Below are 20,849 nucleotides of genomic sequence, written 5' to 3'. Positions count from 1 at the left end.
AGGAAAGAAAAGAGAGATCACCAGGCACTGCGGTAACTCCCCTCCTGGTTTCTGGATCAGGCAGTTGAGTAGACAGCAATGCCATGCGCCAAAGCTCCAGTACAAAGCCAACAACAGACTCCGAGTCAGACATGCTAGGTTTAAAGGGTCTGGGAAATGTACAGAGAGATGGGAAGACAGAGCTCTGGGCTAAGTGTTGAGAACCGAAGTCTGGACAGGAGTTATGGAGTCAGGAGGTGCCAGGAAGCAGGGCATTTAGACAATATCACACAAAGTAGTAATGAAGGTTCTATCATTGAAATTAAGTTGTCGTTTATAAAAGAAAGCAGGTTGAGTGTTAAAACTAAACATAATCCATATTTTCAGCTTTAACTAGGTCAACACAAGTTTAAGATCTGCTTTCGATACTATTTCTTCATGAACCTTCCATTCAATTGTCATTCTCTAAATAATGGTGATCAAGCACACACTGTGCATAAGGTTTTATGAAAGACATGGCCGAAAGGATGTAAATATTAAGATCCTTACCCTGTAGAAACATTCTGCCTGGACTGTCTGAATGAATACTTAGTGGGGCAGAGTCCGGCAGGACTCTCCACTAGACTCAAGATCCTCCTTTCCCCATTTGAGAAAAAGACAAACACCTATTCCAGTTTTACACTGGAAATAACCAAGGAGTGAAATAACATAAGGCCTTCCCTATGACAAACTAAGACATGATGCAGAGAAGACAAAAATATACGGCAAGCATTTCAGAATTTTCTCTTAGAATTAACGATTTAAAGTGGAGGGGGAGCAGCTAGACTTCTTTACGACCCAAAGCAGGGTCCTCAAACTTTTTAAACAGGGGGCCAGTTCACTGTCCCTCAGACCCGTTGGAGGGCCAGACTGTAGTAAAAAAAAAAAAATTGAACAAATTCCTATGCACACTGCACATATCTTATTTTTAAGTAAAAAAACAACGGGGCAAAAACACCTGGCGGGTCAGATGAATGTCCTCGGCGGGCTGCAGGTGGCCCGCGGGCCTAGTCTGAGGGCGCCTCACCTAAAGGGAAAGTAGAACACAAGCAGACGCTTCAACACGGGCTCTTAGATCTCGGGTTGGAAGCAGCCAACATTGTCTTGCATGCACTCTACCCACAGCAAATCCTCGTGGTTCTGGACCCAAAACCTCAGTTCCTTTCAAGTTCTATTAGCAATTTCCAGGGAGTCTTCCAGTTGCACCTCTTCTCTTTGATGCTATTTGACCTATGCTAGCACCCTCTGAGGTACTTTCGTATTTCAGCTGAGTGGGGCCCAAAGGGAAAGCTTCACTGGGAAACTCTGGTAAGTAATAGAGCCATTGCCCACAGAGGCATGAATTTTAGAGTTCGACATCCTGAGCCACAGACCAGCTGCTCATACCCAAGAACAGCTTTTATTTAAAAAAAAAAAAAAAAAAAGGAAAGACAGTCCTTGGGCAAAGTTTAGGTCTAAGTATTAAGGTGGCAGACAGATATTGGGTTTCTACTCATGTACTCCCACAATGCCAAGAACATTTTGTTCTACTAATCCATCATGCTGTGATGCTCACCTTCTGGACACGATAGCTGAAGACAAAATGGGTGCATAAGCAAACCTGTTGAAGAAAGCCGATGGTGGCCAGCTATCAAAAGATATAGCATCTAGGGTCTTAAAGGCTTGAAGATAAACAAGTGGTCATCTAGCTCAGAAGCAACAAAGCCCGCATGGAAGAAGCACACCAGTCTGTGTGATCCACAGGTATCGATGGGGTCAGGTTATATCAGTATCAAAGACCCAGAACAAAAAGTCATATTGATGTGAATGAGGGGGAGGGCAAAGTGGAGACCCAAAGCCCATTTGTAGACAACTGGACATCCCCTTACAGAAGAGTCACGAGACACACCAGTTAGGGTGCAGTATAGCACTGAGGAGACATATAACTTTCCTCTACTTCTTTAATGGTTCCTCTCCCCCGCCCCCCAACTATCATGACCCTAATTCTACCTTACAAATGTGGCTAGAGCAGAGAATGTATATTGTTACAGACAAGAGCTCAAAACACAGGGAATCCAGGACAGATAGCCCCCTCAGGACCAATAACGAGAGTAGCCACACCAAGAGGGGAAGGGGAAGGTGGGGGAGAAAGGGCTAAGAGATCACAATGATCTACATATAAACTGCCCTTCCCCTCCCAGGGGGGCGAACAGAAAAGTGGATGAAGGGAGACAGAGGGCGGTATAAGACATGAAAAAAAAAATTAAATAAGCTTGACACCTGGATGAATGCATGGATTGTGATAAGAGCTATACGAGCCCCCAATAAAATGATTTTAAAAAGAAGAAAAAAAGTCTAGGTCTGCATCACTGGGGTAGCAAATATTGGCAAACACGGAGTCAACGGAACATCTTTAAAGGTTAAGATCATCTAAACCAGCAGTTAGGACTCAGCCCAAAACACAATGAAACGGGCTGCCAGTACTTGCTGCTCTTCCGCCTTCCTGCCAAGTCTGGCAGCACGCTCTTCCCCAAGTTCAACGTTATCTCTGATGGCGTTCAACTGTTTCTCAATTTCGTTGACCTGAAGAGAAATGACAGAGCAAAGCATTAAAAAGACAAACTGTAACCAAAACAATTCTATTTCTACAAATATAGATGGACAAGTAATTAAGTGAAAATTACCACTGCCCAAGCCATTTCATGTTTCAAATACTCCAATTTCGTTTTCATTGTACTTAAGCCAGCAATACTTTGAAAACGTTCTTCTTTCTCCAAACACTGACGCTTCAGTTCAATAAGTCGCTTGAAAAGAGAAAACAAGGATTTATCTCTCATAATCTTTGAAATAATATCATTTTGGCAAATAAAATTGCTTCTGAAATCCATGCCTAAACAAGCACTACAAAAACACTGGTTGAGAAATGACTTAATGCAGAAATAAAGACATGTTTGGTTTTTTTTTTTTAATACTTCTATTGGGGGCTCTTACATCTCTTAACACAATCTATTCCTCCAGTGTGCCAAGCTCATTTTCACATATGCCACCATCATTTTCAAAGCATTCTCTTCCAAGCCCGATATCCACTCCCCATTTCTTCCTCCTCCCTCCCTCGTCCACCCTCCCTCACAAACCCTTGATATTTTTCCCATATCTTACATCATCCTCCATTGCCCCTCACCCACTTTTCCGTGATTCATCCCCCTGGGAAGGGGTTCTAGTTGATCTTTGTGATCGATTCCCTCTTTCTCCCCGCATCCTCCCCTAATCCTCTTGGTATCTCTACTCTCCTTGTTGGCCCTGAGGGGTTTATTGATCCTGGATTCCATGTGTTGAGGGCTCTTATCCGTAGCAATGTGCATGCTCTGGTCTAATGGAATTTGCAAGACAGAATGGAGGTCATGACAGTGGGGTGAAGGAAGCACCAAAGAGCTAGAGGAAAGTTGTGTGTTTCCTCAGTGCTATACTGCACCCTGACTGATGCATCTATTCCCCTGTGACCCCTCTGTGAGGGGATGTCCAATTGTCTAAGATGGGCATTGAGTCTCCACTCCATGCCCCACTCCCTAGTCACCTTGGGTATGGTTTTGTTCTAGGTCTTAGATGCCTGATAACCTGATCACATCAACACCTCATGATCACACAGGCTGGAGTGTGTCTTCCATGTGGGCTTTGTTGCTTCTAAGCTAGATGGCCGCTTGTTTATCTTGAAACCTTTAAGACCCCCAATGCTGTATCTTTTGATACCCGGGCACCATCAGTGTTCTTCACCACATTTGCTTATGCACCCATTTTGTCTTCAGTGATCTTGTTGGGAAGGTGAGCATCGCAGAATGTCAGATTGTTAGAACAAGTGTTCTTGTGTTAAGGGAGTACTTGACTTGAGGTCCAATGTCCATCTGCATCCTTTATTCTTAACATATAGCTAGGAGTGCATAGTTCTGTTCCTTTCGTTACATATATGTAGTTACATGTGGACATGCCTGTAGTTAGGCCTCTACTAATGTCCTTTGCCTCCTGGTTCTACTGTCCTCTATTTCCTTTTTACAGTCTTGCCCCACCATCATGTTCGGCCTTCATTCGGGTTTAGTAACTCCTTGTTGCTACATTGCCCTTGATTGAGCCCACTAGGCATCCTACAACCTTCTTTCCATTGATTTGATAGATTTGGTTCTTTACTTTTACTTTACAGGGTGCAATAATGTGGCTAATTTCTGCATTATAAAATTGGACAAACATTCTTCGAACAAGAAAGATCAAAATCAGATATAAGAGTACACAGTTGTATTGAAGGCCATTAAGACTCAGCCTTGAAACGGCTGAGAAGTCTCATGACCTATTTGTTTGCTGATTTCTTCTGTGACTTTACACTTTGAACAGACTGTCAAGGACAAGAAAGCTAGCAAGGCCTGGGAAAAATAGGTTGCTTCATTTTCTCAAGGATGTCTGGTTTGGCAGAAGATAAGAGTTGCAATGTGTATCAAATGTGCTTGCTTAACAATGAGATAATTCACCCCGGGTTGTTTCTGCATGGATCTAAGGAGTGTGTAGAATAAACTTGGGTGCTTCAGTCCATCAGACTGTTGCCCTCCAGATACTTTCTGTTTTTCCATAATCCTCACTCCCCCTTGCAGGACTGTTTCACTCATCAGCTGGCTTTGACACAGTTGCAGACAAATCCCAAAACTCAGTTTCCCATTTTCTCTCTTGATTTCTCATCTGAGAGCTCAGGATTTGGCATGAGCCATATTCGGCTCTTTTGGTACATACGTGTGATTCTGAAGTAAAATTGAAAAATGTTAAAGGCTAGCATCTAGATAATCATGATTTCATGTTTATTAAAATATATGTATGGCTCTCAAATAATTTCTAAGTTATTGTGAAAGAGTGGATTGGCTCTTCCATTCAAAAGTGTGCATACCCCGTGATAGGCAAGCACATCTGTTGATCCTGATAATGCGTACTTACTAGCCATTCCAAAGGGGAGAGACATTTTAAATGCTCTTGATCATGAGTACTTACTAGCCATTCCAAAGGGAAGACACATTTTAAATGCTCTCGATCATGAGTACTTACTAGCCATTCCAAAGGGGAGAGACATTGTAAATACTGTCGATCACTAAACAGTTACTGTCTATATTAGGATAGCTTCTGAATTGGCTCCTTGACTACATGCTCTGCACATCTGGTACATAGCCTATCCTCTTCATTCGAGCTTATTATATTCAACTCTGGGCAAGCAGAGGGTCAGTGAGAGAGAGGAAGGCCTTCAATGAAATGGACTGGCACAGCTGCTATGACGACAGGCTCAGCACAGGTCGTGAGGATGCCACAGGGCCAGGCAATGTTTTGTGGCTGTACATACGGTCCCCACAGCATCTAACCACCACCACACATCCAACCATCAACTGAACACTGCGGGTCATACGGTGCTTCCACAACCAATCCACCTTCTTATACCAGGGTTATCTCAACCTACAGTCACTGTGTTCAAACCTCCTCCATCCATACAGCCTCTTCTCCCATCGGCTGTTCCTGCTTCCAGCTTCAAAGAATTTAGAAGTCATCAGAAAGAAACACCTCCGTCCAACTACCAACATTATCCACAGATGTATGGTAGTCTTTTCTTTCCCTTGTCACAGCAGTAAGGTGGCCCCAAGCCAAAACCAAACTCATATACATCAAGTTATGATTCATAGTTTGCCCTTACAGCAGAGAACTGCCCTAGATTACCAAGACAGATAACTCCTATGAGTTGAAAACCTCATATTTTTCTTACCAAAACTCAAAAACTAAACTCACGGCCATCAATTCAATTCCCACTTATCTGCACCCTACCTGTACTCCAGAACTTAAACCCCTTCTTGACAGTGTGTCTAAACTCATTGATTTTCATCTCCTCTTTCAACTTGTATTTTCTCCTTCATACTCTTCACTAACTCCCTTCTACTAGCATGCTTACATCTTTACTTGTATATCTTTCCAACTTACAGAAATAAACACCACCACCCAACCCGGGCCATCATTTTTTACTCTAGTTTTCACCTTCCCTCCAAGTTTCTTGAAAATTATCTCTATCTCCTCCTTTCCCTAAGTTCTCAGTGCCATCTATCTGCCTGGCTTCTGTGTTCAGCATAACAGAAGCAGTCGTGTACAGTTGTTTTTCAAGATTCTGTGAGTAAATACAGTTAGTGTTTATCAGCCGCTGTGATGGTTGACTTCTTACTAGTGCTGAGGATTGGTTCTAACCACTTCCTTTTCATGCTCTCTTCCCTTGGTTTCCATGAGCATCCTTAAAGATGAGACCTGGGCTCACTGTCCTCTCCTCCTGGGTAAGCTTTTCACAGGTGAATGCAGGGAGAACAATACTCTCATCCTTGCTTTTCTTTCACTTAGTAAATCACACACAGCTACAAACCTAATTTTACAGTTCACATTCATCAAAATTTATAAAAAGGTCAATGCAGCAGCTAATCAATTTGTCTTGGGTCAATTGTCACTAGAATTCTAGTTCTAAAGTATAAATTTAGAAATCACTGAAAGAGCAAATAGTTGTAAAAGAATGCCCTGTCTCTTGTGCATGTATTATCCAATAGCCACTACCACAAAACAAAAAAGTAAAGGCTAACATAATAAACACTCCAAACACAGAAATTACTGGCTTATACACAGGTAGAGTCTTACATATAAGCTAATGCGTATATCTGTATATAACTTTACACTACAACTTCCCTGAAGTATTACAAGAATTTGGCTAACCTCAAAAAATAACATTATTTACAAACCTCTTCTCCCTGATTTATCTGCTCCTTTGTTCTTTCTTTTGTTTCCATAATGTATGTGTAATCCTCCTTCATCTGTTCAAGTTGCGTAGCTTTCATGAAGAACTACATCAATAATAAAAACATTCAAGAGTTTGTAAACTTGCATGGAACTGGGAAAAAAGGAACTTGATCTCTCAAAAATAACTGTAGACTAATTAATGTAAAAAGCTACTAACAGCATGCGCAAGCTGGTGCCAAACCCAACCAAACTCACTGTCACTGAGCTGCTGGTGACTTCACACTGCTGGCCGTGCAGATCACAGCCCCATAGCCCAACTCATAACCGCTGCGCCACCAGGGCTCGAGTTGGCACAAGACATGCGATATTCACCAGAGAGCACTTCTCACTTCAGACGCAACGCTGGTTTACTTAATCTGCTATGTACACATCTACGTGTCCATTGTGAAAGTTCTTCAGAAGGCTTACTTTTGTCTTTCACCTTCACTGAAAGCTTCATTGTCTTAGTAAAAATGGTAACATTTGAATCTTTGATCACAGTTCATCTTTAATTTTCAGAATAGAAAATATCAAAACCCAGTATGTATGACAATTATTCCCTTGTTTCCTTAAAGATTAATTTAGAACTACCCCCGTTAATGCAAAGAAAATTAATTATACCTCTATTTAACTTAACCATGTCCTAATTTACCCTGTTATACTGTTTTACATAAGGGGCTGGTCGGGAGGTGGGGGAGGGAATTACAGTGTCTATTATGTGAACAGGAGTTAGTGTCAGTGTTCATGTTTAATCTGTACGTGTCTTCTTTTGTGACACCTTACTTTATATTTGTCTCCTTCACTCTTAGACTGTAAGAACTGCTTGCTCATCTCTTGTGTTAAAACAGAAACAGGATTATCTACCTGAAACAAAAAAACAGAAAGATTAATATTTTTTAATGTTTCACTTCAGTGGGTTCAAGTTAAACAGAATGCAGTATGTCCTGGTGCTACACCCTCCTCAGAACGGAGGACATCCTCAAAGCCAATATTGCAGCCATGGTATATTTGGAGTGTCTTCTAGCTGAGAGAGCTTATCATCTTGCATTGTAACAGACGACAGTGCAAAATTCTGCTAGATCCATATGGTTTCACCACCTAATTTTCACAAATAAACCAAGCTGCTTAGCCTGTCTTAATCTAGAGTTCTGAAAGTCAGACACCGATACCACAAGTGATGATGGTGAAATAATAATACTATTATCAGTGGACTCAACCAAACTAATGATCATGAAGCTGGGTACAGGAGCAGGCAATATTTTGTTCCGTGAAACACAACGTTAAGTTGAAGGATACTGACAACATCATACATTCAAATTATATATCCTGGCATAACTTGAGAACGTAAGTATAAGAACTTCTGAGAAAGTGTTTTCATTAGGACATTTTCATTTCTTCCCCTTATTACATAGGCATCACTATTGGTCATGGTTAATCAAGGGGCAGGAGGGTGGGACACAGCAGGCGGGAAGTTAGCTGACCTGGGTTCTTATTTTGGCTGTCTCCACCTGCCTAGAAAACTTCAAATTTTTCATTTATTCATCATATTTTGAAAGTTACAAATACTGCTGAGCAACATTTTTAGGGGGTGCAAAGAAGTCAGATTAAGAAAGCCATTACTTGAATTAAATTGCCCTTGCCTAAGTAAGATTATCAAAGTATACTTGAAAAAGTTAAAAAAACAACAACCCTAACTTGCTTTAAAAGATTCAGCAACATTACTCAATTATACCTTTGGAATTAAGCAATTTAATTTTACGAAATAACTTTGTTCATAGGTTACAAATGGATTATGGAAGACCAGCATAAAAGTTGGTCCAATATAAATGAGTTAGAGAAATTGATTCATCCGGGTCCTAGGTTTCTGAGACTGGAGACCTTTATGGGAGCACACTCACTCAACTTTCTGAAGACCACTGACCGACTAGGAAACAGCCCACTATATGACCTAGCATATTCTTTATTAGGTTCCCTCCTTTACTTTTATTATCACCAAATTCTGGTAAAAAAAATTATTTACTGCCAAATTCTGATTCTATAACTTAGTCGTAGATATACCTTTTACAGAGAATAAAGGGTCTGCTTTCAAAGCCAGTAGAAAGACCAGGGCAAAGGACCTACTGGTTAGAAGAGGGACTGGCGATAGCATTATGCGTATCGATGGAACGCTGTCTCATAGAGTGCAAGAAGATGAGTGCTTCTGGTTGGAAGGCACTCACAATAAAACAGGGAAGAGCTGCCTCCTCAGAGTAGAGCTGACATTGAAGACATGAAAAGACTACAACTTTCTAGACCTGCGCTTGCTGATGAGGCATGACTCAAAATGCGGACAAAATGAGCAAGCAAACATGAATCATCAGAAAGTGGAATGTACGGCGTATAAGAGCAATACCTGAGGATAACGGGGAGCCAATGTGTACTGGTTTGCCCACTCGAAACTGGACAAGTTAATGGCCTATCGTGCTGGCAATGACAAAAGCATTCGTTCTCAAAAAGAATGTTTTACCCTCTCTCCTGAAGTGCAATGCTGTCAGTTATAATAGCCACAAACCTGTAGGGACAAGTTAATATGACTATTCATCAAACTTACACATCAACACAAGGGCCAAGGTGAAGAAACCGAGGTTCTCAACAGATTTCTGAAATGTGTGGCTGATCGTGTATTCTAAATGTACTGATAATGACTCGAGATTGGAATGTGAAAGTTGAAAACCAAGAAGGATATGCAGCGGGGAATTATGACCTTGGCGACAGAAATCTGGAAACTGAATGAGAGAATTTGGCAAAATCAATAATTTAGTCAGCAACAATAAACGGTGACTACTGAAGGGAGCTTACATAAATGCACGTACATAATGCACTATCTTTTAATTCTATTTTTCACACATCTTTGGAAGCTATCTCGTACACATGGACCTCACAGCATGTACAACACAGGAATCAGACTGGGACTCTCTGTGGAGAGACACGGAGCTCAACAGCACCTGTCAGAAGAAGGCTAGAGAGCAACTATGGAAAGGACAATTGTTCAGATGCACATCAGTTGAAGCTGAAGAAAATTAAAACAAGAGCCAACACGATCTTGTGTATATATATATCCCATCTGAATTTAGAGACTACATGAAGAACAGATTTGGTGTACTGAATATTAATGACCAAAAGGGCATCACACATGAAGGAAGCAAAAGTCATTCAAAAAGGCCAAACCAAAATAAGTAACAATAGAGACTGAAATATACTCTTGAATGTTCAGTAGCTAAAGCGACTAGAAGAAATGAAGTAAAAATACCTAAGATTTCAAAGAGCAGCGTGTGAAGAAAAAGCAAAGCTTATAAAGGACATATGCAAAGATCTGGAATTAGAAAATCAAGAGACAACAGGGTTAGCATTTCTCAAGATATACTAAAAGTGAAAGGGTGGGGTGGGGGGGGGCCTATCTAACCTGTCAATCAGGTAGTGGGATGGTGCCTTCTTGTGGGCATGGTCTTCTCATAAGGAGAGACCTGGGAGCCAAGCCCCTCTCTGTCTTCACCTACTGGCTGCCAAACCCCGCTAAGATTTGTGCAAGCACTGGAGCTACATCCACTGCCATTGGGTCCACAAGACTTTGCACCCCCAGCCAGTGATGTTCCTTCATTCTGCATCATTGCATGTGGCTTCTTGAGTCAGACTTACGGACTTGACCTGAATTGGACTGGGACGTTTCCTCGATATATAATTAATTCTTGATATAAAGCTCTTTCTTACACATATGTCTCTAGATTTGTTTCTCTAGTCAACCCAGCCTAACACATAAAGGTAGACCAGACTGCCAGTCACCAGATAGTTTAAAACATTAGCTGTAATGAGTAGCAATTAACCACCAACTTTGGATTAATGCCTCACCAAAACTCATATTCCTATCTCTACTCTTTCGTTGCTTCTGAAACTGCATTCCTAGTGCATAAACTACTGTAGAGATTGTTTTTAAAATACCTTCACCTGACAGGACCCCAACACCTGGGGAAACAAGCAGACCTCGGAAGGATGAAAAGGGGCAGCACAGGGATAAATATAACCAGGTACTTAAAGAATTAAGTAATCTCCTCTCACCTGGCGACATAGACCATCACAGTCTACTAGAAATATAATGCAAGCTACACTGTGCGCTCCTGCCCTGCTCTCAACTGTTGCCACGCTTAAGTCTATGGCTGCAGCTACTATGCCAACCCATCTCACCGAGTCTTCCTCTTCACTAACCCTCCTTTCCCAAGCATCATGTCCTCTTTCAGAGTCTGGTGTCCCCTAGTTCTCTAAAAACCTCCAAAAAACCAGTCACTGCTATGAAGTCAAGTCCAGTAACTCAAAGGGACCCTAGAGGACAGAACAGCCCTGCCCCGGTGGGTCCACTAGATGATGGCTCTGATAGGAGCAGAGAGCCATGTCTTGGTGGTGGTGGTGCCATCAAGTAGGTCCTGAACCATAGCGACCTTATGCACAATAGAGCGAAGTACTGCCCAGTCCTGCACTAGTCTCCTAACTGTTTCTATGTTTGAGTCCACTGTTACAGCCACTATTAAATGCCTTCCTCTTTTTGCTGCCCCTCTACTTTACCAAGCATGATGTCCTTTTCCAAGGGCTAGCCTCTCTGAACAGTACGTTCAAAGATTGTAAGGCAAAGTCTCTCCTTCCTTTCCACTAAGGAGCATTTTGGTTGTACTTCTAAGACAGGTGTGTTGGTCCTTTTGGCAGCCCATGGTACTTCCAATTTTCTTTTGTCAGCACCACAATTCAAATGCATAGACTCTTCTCTGGTCTTCCTTATTCAATGGGAAACTTTCGCATTGATGTGAAGCAATTGAATATAACGTGGCTTTGGTCAGGTGCACCTTAATCCTCAAAATAACCTAATTTTCAACACTCAACAGGAGTCTTATGCAGATTTACCCAATGCAATGCTTAATCTTTTTGCAGTTAATTTGCTTCCATAAAGAGTTTGGTAATTTAGTTTAGGAAACGGATACTATTTTGACTAGGGTAGCAGATATGAATGTAATTTTTTAGCTTCACCAACATAAATTTTAACATTTACAGACTAGATATTAACTGCTCTCTCAAACTAAGAGCGTTTTACAAGTGGGTATCAAAAAGTTCATGGAGGGTACAGGAAATATTAGAACTGATTGATTGCGATGATGTATACACAACTCTTTTAAAAAGCGATTTAACTATGGAAGTGTATGATACATGAATAGCGTATCAAGAAAACTTCTAAAAAGAAAGAAAGAAACCAAACTTGACCTTTGGTTACCATGGATGAAGGTGGAAGAGTTTTTGCTTAGAGGGCATTGAGTTTATGATAATGGTGGTGGAATAATTTGGAAATCATGGTTGTACAACACAAAGAGAATATATAATGAATGGCAATGAATTATACATGTAGATGTTGTTGAATTGGAGAATATTTTGTTGTGTAATTTCTTTGCTACAATTAATTTTATGAGTAATGAGTACAAGGAAGAAAATATTCTGAAATTGATTGTGGTAATGACTGTACACTTCCTGATATGGCTAAACTATAGAATTGTATGATATGTGGATAAAGTGCCAATAAAACAATTTTAAAAATAGTTTGTGGAACAATGCTATTAAAAGATAATGAAAATTTTCCATGTAAAAAACATCATTAAAAAATTATTCACATTCATTCTTGTGGTCACCTTACTCTAGAGATCATTTTAGCTCTTTCTATACTGCAAGTGAAAACACAACAAGACAACCAGTTTGGTGAATTAATCTGAACCGGAAATTTGACATTCACCTGTATGTTAAAATGATCAAGAATTGCAATCAGCTCTTCTTTCTTGGTAGAGACCACGCTCCCTAGTTATAAGAAATAAAATATATTTAATCATGGCAATATTTAATTAAGGCAATAATATACAAGTATCTGTAAGATGTCAAGATAAGGCAGCTACCACTGAAGTATTCTTAAGTCTAAACAAACTAAGGTCACACTCTAATCATTGCATAAGCCCAAGAACAGAATTAGCATACAGATAAAATGAAAATGCCTCTCTTCTCCCCATTGTGAAATCTTTCTCTTTCAACTCCTCTCTTCTACTCAGTAACTTAACAATTACCTCTTCCTTTGTGTCCTGAGTTAGTTTATTGTGCCAAGCTGGCCAATAAACACATGTGGAGTTAATTGAAGGGCGGAGAGACAAATGGCTCGGAGAGCCTCGCCTTTTGAGTTCTCAGGTCTCTTGCTTTGTGATGGCTGGACCAGGGTGCAGCTGTCTTAGCCACTTCCCTGCTCCAGCTGGCAAGGCTCACTTCCTGCAAGACATCCCCAAGGAGAATCCACATAGGCCTACCCCGATGCAGCCCTGAGTGCTGAAGCACCAGTGTGGAGACCCCTGCCAGCGCTGAGATGCTTACATGTTCACTGACTCAGCTTTCCTCTTGCAGTCGACATCCTTGCATGTGGCTTGTGAGATGGAGGAGGATTTTGTGGATTGGTCTCGGACATATGGGTTAAGTTGGACTTGTGAGCTTGGGCAGCACTGGGTTGGGATGTTTTCTTGATGTGCACTCAACCTTTATATAAAACTCTCTTATACATGAATTTTTGTGGATTTGTTTCTCTAAAGTACCCAAACTAATACATGTCCTTTTCACATCTTTTAACCTTTCCTCTTTACATGCTGTACAAACTCAGGGGGGAAAGAGGGTCTACAAAGTGAAAACAAAATGGCATGACCTATTTCAAATGGAAGTTCTGCTTAGAATGTCCTATTGGTAAAGTCACGAGAGTAATATGTTTACAGACATAGTAAATACACATACAAACATCCAATCACCTTCCCATAGAGATGTAAAGAAACTGAAAAGTGCCCATCCATCTCTATCAGTATAATACTTAGTCTTTCTTAATTGGGTATTTACTAACATTTTATATTAAATAAAAATACAAACCTGTTTCACTTTTTAGTTTGTAAGATCGACTTCCATCCATGCTGATGTGTTGCTGTATGACTATGGAGTCACCATAAGCATTTGCCCTATATGCATCATCTCCTCTGTTCCTTAATGTTATCGAGATATCTGCTGAGCTAGAACAATTAGAGTAAGCAAAGTCACATGATGGCACACTGCAGTTATGAGAACTTTCTATCATTTTCAGAGCTCCCCAACATAATTTGACAAATCCATTTGCAAATTAGCTTTCTACCAGCAACTGATGGCTTCCAGTCTACTACAGATCAATGTCAAAGATTTTATTTCTGATAAAAAATAAAGTTGGGATGAAGAAAAAACTTCATGATTGAACTATGGAATAATATATGCATTAAATTCCAATTGAACATAAGTAAATAGAATTATAGTTTATTAAAAAAAAAAAGAAAATGTTTCAAAACACATACTTGCCTGAACAGGACAGGCACAAGCTCAGGCTTGCAGGGTGTGCAGTCTGCTGGCCTGAGCAGCCCGACAGGCTGGTGGAGAGCCCAGCGGGTGCCAGGAAAGCACACCATCCTCTCTAGGTATCTATCCTGAAAATCACTTTGACAGAGGGCTCTTCACCTCAACTGGAGTCAAGTTGTCACGGGAGGAAGAAAGCATGCTGACCACGGGGTTCCATGCAAAGCTAAGACAAAGTCTCGCCCCCTTCCTCGCCCCCCCACAAGGTAAACACCCCTATGAGAGGAATAAAGGATGCTATGGGAAAGGCAAGTCAGGAGAGGGAAAAAGGAGTAGACACGTCTGGAAGAACACAGCATATGACTGTTGGCAGAAAATGGGGGGGAAGACTGACCTCAAAGTTGGGAGAAAAATGACTAACATACTTTTATAAACCCTAAGGAGGGGGGAGGGTACCCAGGGTAATATGCACCACATTGGCCTGAGTTTCTGGACACACCCTAGAGAGCCAGGCCAAGTGTCAGAGAACGCTGGAGCGTTGAATCTTCAAATGCACTATGTGCGGTATTAAGATACAGATTATCCCAGCAGACCTGTGATTGACATTGTCAATGAATATTATAAATTTCACTTGACAACTGATTCCCACAGTTTATGTAAATAGTGTCCAGGCAATAAGGATTTATTCTGTAAAATAGCCCAAGTATTACGATATGTAGTTAGCCTTCACTGGTCCACTATCTCTGTTTAAAGTGTTTCATATATTAATACCAGGGGATAATCAATGACAAGATCTTTCATGCTACAAGGAGATGATCGTTATCACGCTCGACCGTACATTAACAAGGAGGTCTGTAAGGGGAGCCAATGGCAGGGGAAAAAAACAACAATACAGACCCAGGAATGGATTGAGGGCTCACACTAAATCCTAGCTCCAATTTAAGAACAACTAGTTCTTACATCATGGCCCTGCTCAATACTTGCCCACAGGAAGGGAACAGAGAAGATATGGTTGCTATAGGCAAAGTGTGGGGACTATTGGATTTCAAAGACTTGTTTCCAAACAAGCAGCCTTCTAAGTGAGATGTCAGCTAAGTCTATAGGAAGAAGCACACAAACATCATGGCACAAGGATTGTAATTCATATACTCCAAAGGAGGAAATAGTTCCAAAGCCTCAGTTGTGAGATGAAAGTGGAAGGCCATGATACATTTCTGACATTTTCACAGGAAATAAGCCTCTTGTGATTTCTCTCTATCCATAAATGGAGGCATGGGAAAAAACTGGTTACTAAGCTAAGAGTACTGGAGAGATGATTCTAGATCAAGATGATAACCCCGATTAGAACAGTTAAAATCTGGGTACTTGAGAGCCTGCTCAATGCCCAATACACATTGGACCTGATCTGGTTTTTCAACAATTTGGGTTTTTTTCCTTCTGGTATTGAGGTTTATCTCTGATGTATTTTGCCACTGTGGGAAGCCCTCTTGATCTCCTGTTACATGTTTTGTTTTTCAGTATATGAAACCCAGGAGTGATGAACCTACAGAGAAAACAAGTAAAATAAGGGTTCCTGGGGGGGTCCAGTATGGGAGGGGAATAAAGGGGACCTGGTATTAAGGAGCTCAAGAAATAGGATGTTTTGAAACTGACTGTGGTAGCAACTGTACAGTACTCCTTGATATGAGGCTTAGGAAAGGAGGAATGGAACCAGGAAGCTCAGATGAAGTGGGCTAAGAGCTGTTACATTGTGGGATTTGCAATCACGGACAAGACATAAAATGAACTGCTGAATGGAAAACTGATTTGCTCCATAACAACCTCCACTCAATTTATAATAAAATGTTGATGGTTTTTTAAGTGTGGAAAGAAAGTAGGGGCAAAAAACAAGTAAGAGTTGGGGAAGGCATCTGCACAGAGGCACAAACAATGGCTGGTGGCACAGTCAATCAGACCCTGAGGAAGCAAGAGCAGATCCCTACACTCACGTCTCTCTCTCTCTCTCTCTCTTTCTCTCTCTCTCTCTCTCTCTCTCTCTCACACACACACACACACACACACACACACACAAAATCTAAATGCTGGGGCACATGGATAGTGTGCCAGAGCATAAGCTTCCCTTAGACAATTAAATAGACACACGGTCCTGTACATATACACTTGCCACGAGAAGAGACACAGGAGGAGAGTACAGAAGGTGAGGAGGTGACGCTGAGTGTGCGGAGTATTAGGGACATCAAAGAGACGAAGTGTAAGATGGAATAAAAGGAGAGGGGGACAGAGGCTTGGAGACAAAGATATGTAGAAATGCACACACGTGCGCACGCGCGTGCACACACACACTCCCTGGAGACGAGACAACACACACACACACACACACACACACACACACAATGCCTGCAGACAGAACATATTTCGTTCTTGAGTGTCTCTCCATTGTGGTCCCTCACGCAATCCAGTGGCACTTCCACTCCACAGCTTCCAGATAAACATCCGTGCATCCTTACGGCAGATTACTTTTTCTAAAGCCACCTGACGTGATTGGGGGTAGATTTTAATCAGCATTTGACTAGGGCATAGTCTTAAAGGTTATACATAACAGCATTTGTAAAGGTTTCTCATGTTGATTCTAATGAATAGTCCAAGTTTGGGAACCATTAAGTGTGACAGGAGAACGAAACCTAGCCAACCAAATGAAGCACTAAAATATTTTACTTTATTAATAGAATCATCTAATATTAAGTGAATATGCCTCAGGAAAACATCTTAAATCTTAAACCAGATAACTACTGCATTTAATTTTCATTTGGCATGGGTATGCTGTTGTGATGGGAATTTAGTAAAAAGAAGCAACCTTTCTTTTAAAAAAAGGAGGGAGAGGTTGCTAAGTAGCCTAGTAACGAACTACCCGAAACACTTGGGCAAAGAGACAGGAACCACTGAGCTGGACACCCACTCTGCTTTCTCTCCATAATAGCAGCCTGGTCTTTACTGATGAGGAATTTGGGTCACGAACCATAGAGTCCAATGTCTGAAATTACAGTGCCGTGGAGTAGAGAGATGGGACTCTCGGTGAGAGCGCTTTCAGGAGAAATGTAAGTACGCAAAGCCCCAGGAACAACTTGGCCTCTTTCTCAACTTTGGACAGTGGCACGTAATAGGAAACAAAAAGCAACCTTTTGCCCAGGTGCTTTCCAAAAATATTCCAAGTATCTCCGAGACATAAAACATCATGGAACATGGAAGGCAATTTCTTCCTGCAACTTCTGTTTGAGAGGCCGCTGTGTTTTCTGGCCGGGTTCATTTCCCAGGTGGCAGGAATCTTCCAGGTGGACCACAGCAACTGGTACCCACACTTTATCCTGGATTAAAAGCTATAGGATGGAATTTTTAATTGCCAGGGGGGCACTGAGTAACCTTCCCCCCAGCTCCCCGAAAAGGGGGTTGTAGGCCAAATAAGCTTGGCAATCTGTGGACTAGATGATGATTTGGACAAACAGAAAGGGGTAATTACACATGATAAAATAGAAGAGTTGGAACTATTAAACATGTCATCATGGCTGTTTACTTCAGACATAAGTTTGTTTCAGTAGCTAAGACCTTGGTGGGTTGGAAGTCAAAAATAAAGATTAAGAAGAGACAAAATATGCCAAAGAACTATTAACAAATTGTTCTTTTCCAAGGCCATATAGCATGGAAAATTATGTTCTGCATCTTTTCACCAATTCTTTTCTTTGAAAACTTTTGAACTGAAAGCTTTCTTGTCACGCAACCTAAGGTATCTAGAAATACATACAAGGCTCCTAATCCTGGTTTACATTCCAACCCCAATCTCTTTTTAATTTTGGGGGGGATGGAGGCAGGGCTGGGGAGCAGAGCATCATTAGTTACCAATGTTTCAAAATGCCTAGGCACTGGGTGTATGAGAGAAGAATGAGCAGTGAGAGTAGCCTCCCACTGGGTTCTGGTACAAGAGAGTTCAGGACATCTAGTTGTTACTAGAAACAAGAATCCTTTCAGAGGTATCTGTGGTGGCGTTAAAAGGAATAAAGAGAATGGCCTGAAGACAGGATTTCTAGATGGCAAAAGGCCCAAAGTCCATGATGATGCAAACTGGACAATGAATATATAGCTAAGAAAATAAAGTGTATAAAAGAAATATAAATCTAAGGAGTAGGATGATGTTGGCATTCACCAAGTGTCACAATAGTGAACAATTAGACTATACTCCTCATTACTTAAGTCATCTGGATAAACGGTATAAAATCAAAGTCAGAGGGTGGACTACTGCCTTGACATCTCTGGAGACCTTACCTGACTAGTGACTCTGTTGTTGCCGCTACCACAGGAGTGTAGGTGATGTGAATTTGGGTCAAGCGCCAAGAAAGCCCAGTGTTTAAATATTCCCACATACTAATGTTTATGGAAGCATTTACACATCACTGGTGGTTCTTCCAGAAAAATCACACTTCTGGAGAGTGTTAAGTGGGTAGCAAGTGACATGGCAATAATTCATACACAAGGTATCTGTCTGCAAACAGAAGTTGGCCATGCGGGAAACCAAGGGCAAGCACAGGTGATGAGATGATACCTCTGCTGCTGCATCCCCAGAGTTGCTGCTTCATGTCCAGGAATGGCAACACCAACTGGGGCGCTAACGTGGCTGCTGCTTTACTGAAAAGGTGAGAATACAGGTAGAAAGCAACACTTACTTCTGCCCATCTTTCACAAAACCTTTCAACGAAGATCCTCTATTAGTAGCAATTGCTTTTCCACCGAGACCAACGATGAGAGCTGTGAGCACTGCACTCTTCCCACCTGAACAAACAAGGAAAAATTACTCAACAACAACAACAAAAAAGTTTGGCAAGAAACTGACTGGTGTTACAATGAAATAAAATTTTTAGAAGGGAGTTATAATTTACTTCTAGTGAGGTGGCACCAAACTTGAAGAAAAGAAAAAAATAAACAGGTGTATATCCTTAGATACTTAATGGCTGCTACTGGGGGAAAAAACATGGTGTGGAGCAAATTATAAGTATTAATAAGGAAATGAGAAAAATCCTTGTGATGGCTTTTCATCCTGACGTTTACTGTATCATCTTGGTTCATCGACCTATGAGATGGACTTATCCCTCTGTGGACATGAGGATCCTGACCCACGGTGGTCCCTCGTGTGCAGAGTAAAACTGCATGCGCCTGACTTTTCCGGGCTGTGCCCCTCAGAGCCAGGCGGCCAGGCCTTCTTCCTGAGGTACCACTTGGGTGGTGGTCCAGCACTTGACCATTTGCACCACCCTTTTCCAAAACTATTTAATCAACCAGAGCTCCACGTGGCTTATTTTTCAGTTCCACGCCGTATTGCCAGTTTCAGCACTTAATGAGCATACAAATAACAGTGAATAAATGAACTTTAAAAGGGAAAAATTAGCATTTACAATACTTTTAATATTATAATTAAAATACCATTTATTTCCTATCTTTGAACAATAGTTTTTACCCTAAAATGTCACAATTTAAAATTCCAAAATATATGAATGACCCAGAATATGGTATCATTTTCTGAACTTTATAATCACCATTTTGATCATCTCTTATCAGATCATGACCCGTCACACCACAACCAAACCATGTCCATGGAGATCAAGTGAATTCTGAATCAACCTTGCACAGGGTTTCCGAGGGTGTAACTCATCCTCTCAGCTGATGGGCTTGAACTGCCGACCTTGTGGATAGCAGCCCAATGCTAACCCAACAGCAGCACCATGACCCTCTACCCAATACCCCAAATTAACCAAAACTACCGCTGCCCAACTAAGTTCCTGGAATGCACTGTAAGTTCTTATTGTGAGTCTCTTCTTTCTCTTCTTTATCAATTTCACCGTTGTCCAACTACTTCCATTACTTTCTTCCATGTTTATGGAAGGAAAGTCCCAAATGCAGAGCCATTCGATCTTTCTTTCTACTTATTCTCTGTAGCATGTATACGGTTTCTGTTCATCCCCTATTTTTGAAAAGTTTCTCCTTAACTGAATGGTAAAGAAAACAAACGGCAACTGAATGGAATATGGAACTATATTATGATAGAGCTTCAAATGTTTGAGAAAAAACTGAATGGAAAGACAATGGAATTTTCCATAAACGTTTTGAAGTCCCTCCCCAGACACCTACTTTTACATCCCAGCCAGGTCACAGGTCGGTGAACTCTGGGCAAGCCTTCTCTCCATGTGGATCATCTCAGTCAGGTTCTCCACAGGAGCTCACTAACTAGTCTTTCTCCCTCCTTCTAATCCATCTTCCATAATGTGGCCAGTGTTTTTCACAAACATTGACCATGCTATCCCCTTCACTCAAAAGTATTTAGCAATTCTCCACTGACTTCTGAATGGAATCCCCAAATCCCTCTTCTAACATCCAAGATCCTCAGTCATGTGATCAGCAATATAACTTAACTCATCAGCTTTTGGCGATCATCTACATGATAAAGGTTTACAGGGCCATTAACCACTCCTCAGACACACTTAACTCCCTCCAAATCTCAGTAGATGAGCAAACCCTGTCTAGACCCTCTCAGCTTCTTCCTCCCTAATGAGACTACAATTTCCACTGAAGAGCTAGCATGAATA

General features: G+C 41.2%; 1 protein-coding gene across 3 annotated transcripts in view; it reads right to left on the bottom strand.

The window, feature by feature from the left end:
* Positions 1 to 20,849, bottom strand: part of SMC6 (structural maintenance of chromosomes 6) — a 79,562-nt gene that overhangs the window by 46,671 nt on the left and 12,042 nt on the right. For 2 of the 3 annotated variants that reach the window (XM_075557080.1, XM_075557078.1), the window contains exons 4-10: positions 18,936 to 19,041; positions 13,777 to 13,913; positions 12,620 to 12,681; positions 7,603 to 7,683; positions 6,783 to 6,884; positions 2,682 to 2,801; positions 2,482 to 2,580 (exon numbers count right to left, since the gene is read on the bottom strand). In XM_075557080.1, the coding sequence (XP_075413195.1) occupies positions 2,482 to 2,580; positions 2,682 to 2,801; positions 6,783 to 6,884; positions 7,603 to 7,683; positions 12,620 to 12,681; positions 13,777 to 13,913; positions 18,936 to 19,041 (707 nt within the window). The remainder of the gene's footprint in view (positions 1 to 2,481; positions 2,581 to 2,681; positions 2,802 to 6,782; positions 6,885 to 7,602; positions 7,684 to 12,619; positions 12,682 to 13,776; positions 13,914 to 18,935; positions 19,042 to 20,849) is intronic. The other variant, XM_075557079.1, reaches the window with a different exon arrangement.

The sequence above is a fragment of the Tenrec ecaudatus genome, chromosome 8, assembly GCF_050624435.1.
Source record: "Tenrec ecaudatus isolate mTenEca1 chromosome 8, mTenEca1.hap1, whole genome shotgun sequence".
Taxonomy (NCBI): Eukaryota; Metazoa; Chordata; class Mammalia; order Afrosoricida; family Tenrecidae; genus Tenrec; species Tenrec ecaudatus.
The sequence above is the reverse complement of the archived record's forward strand: the minus strand, read 5'-3'. Positions and strand labels throughout refer to the sequence as shown.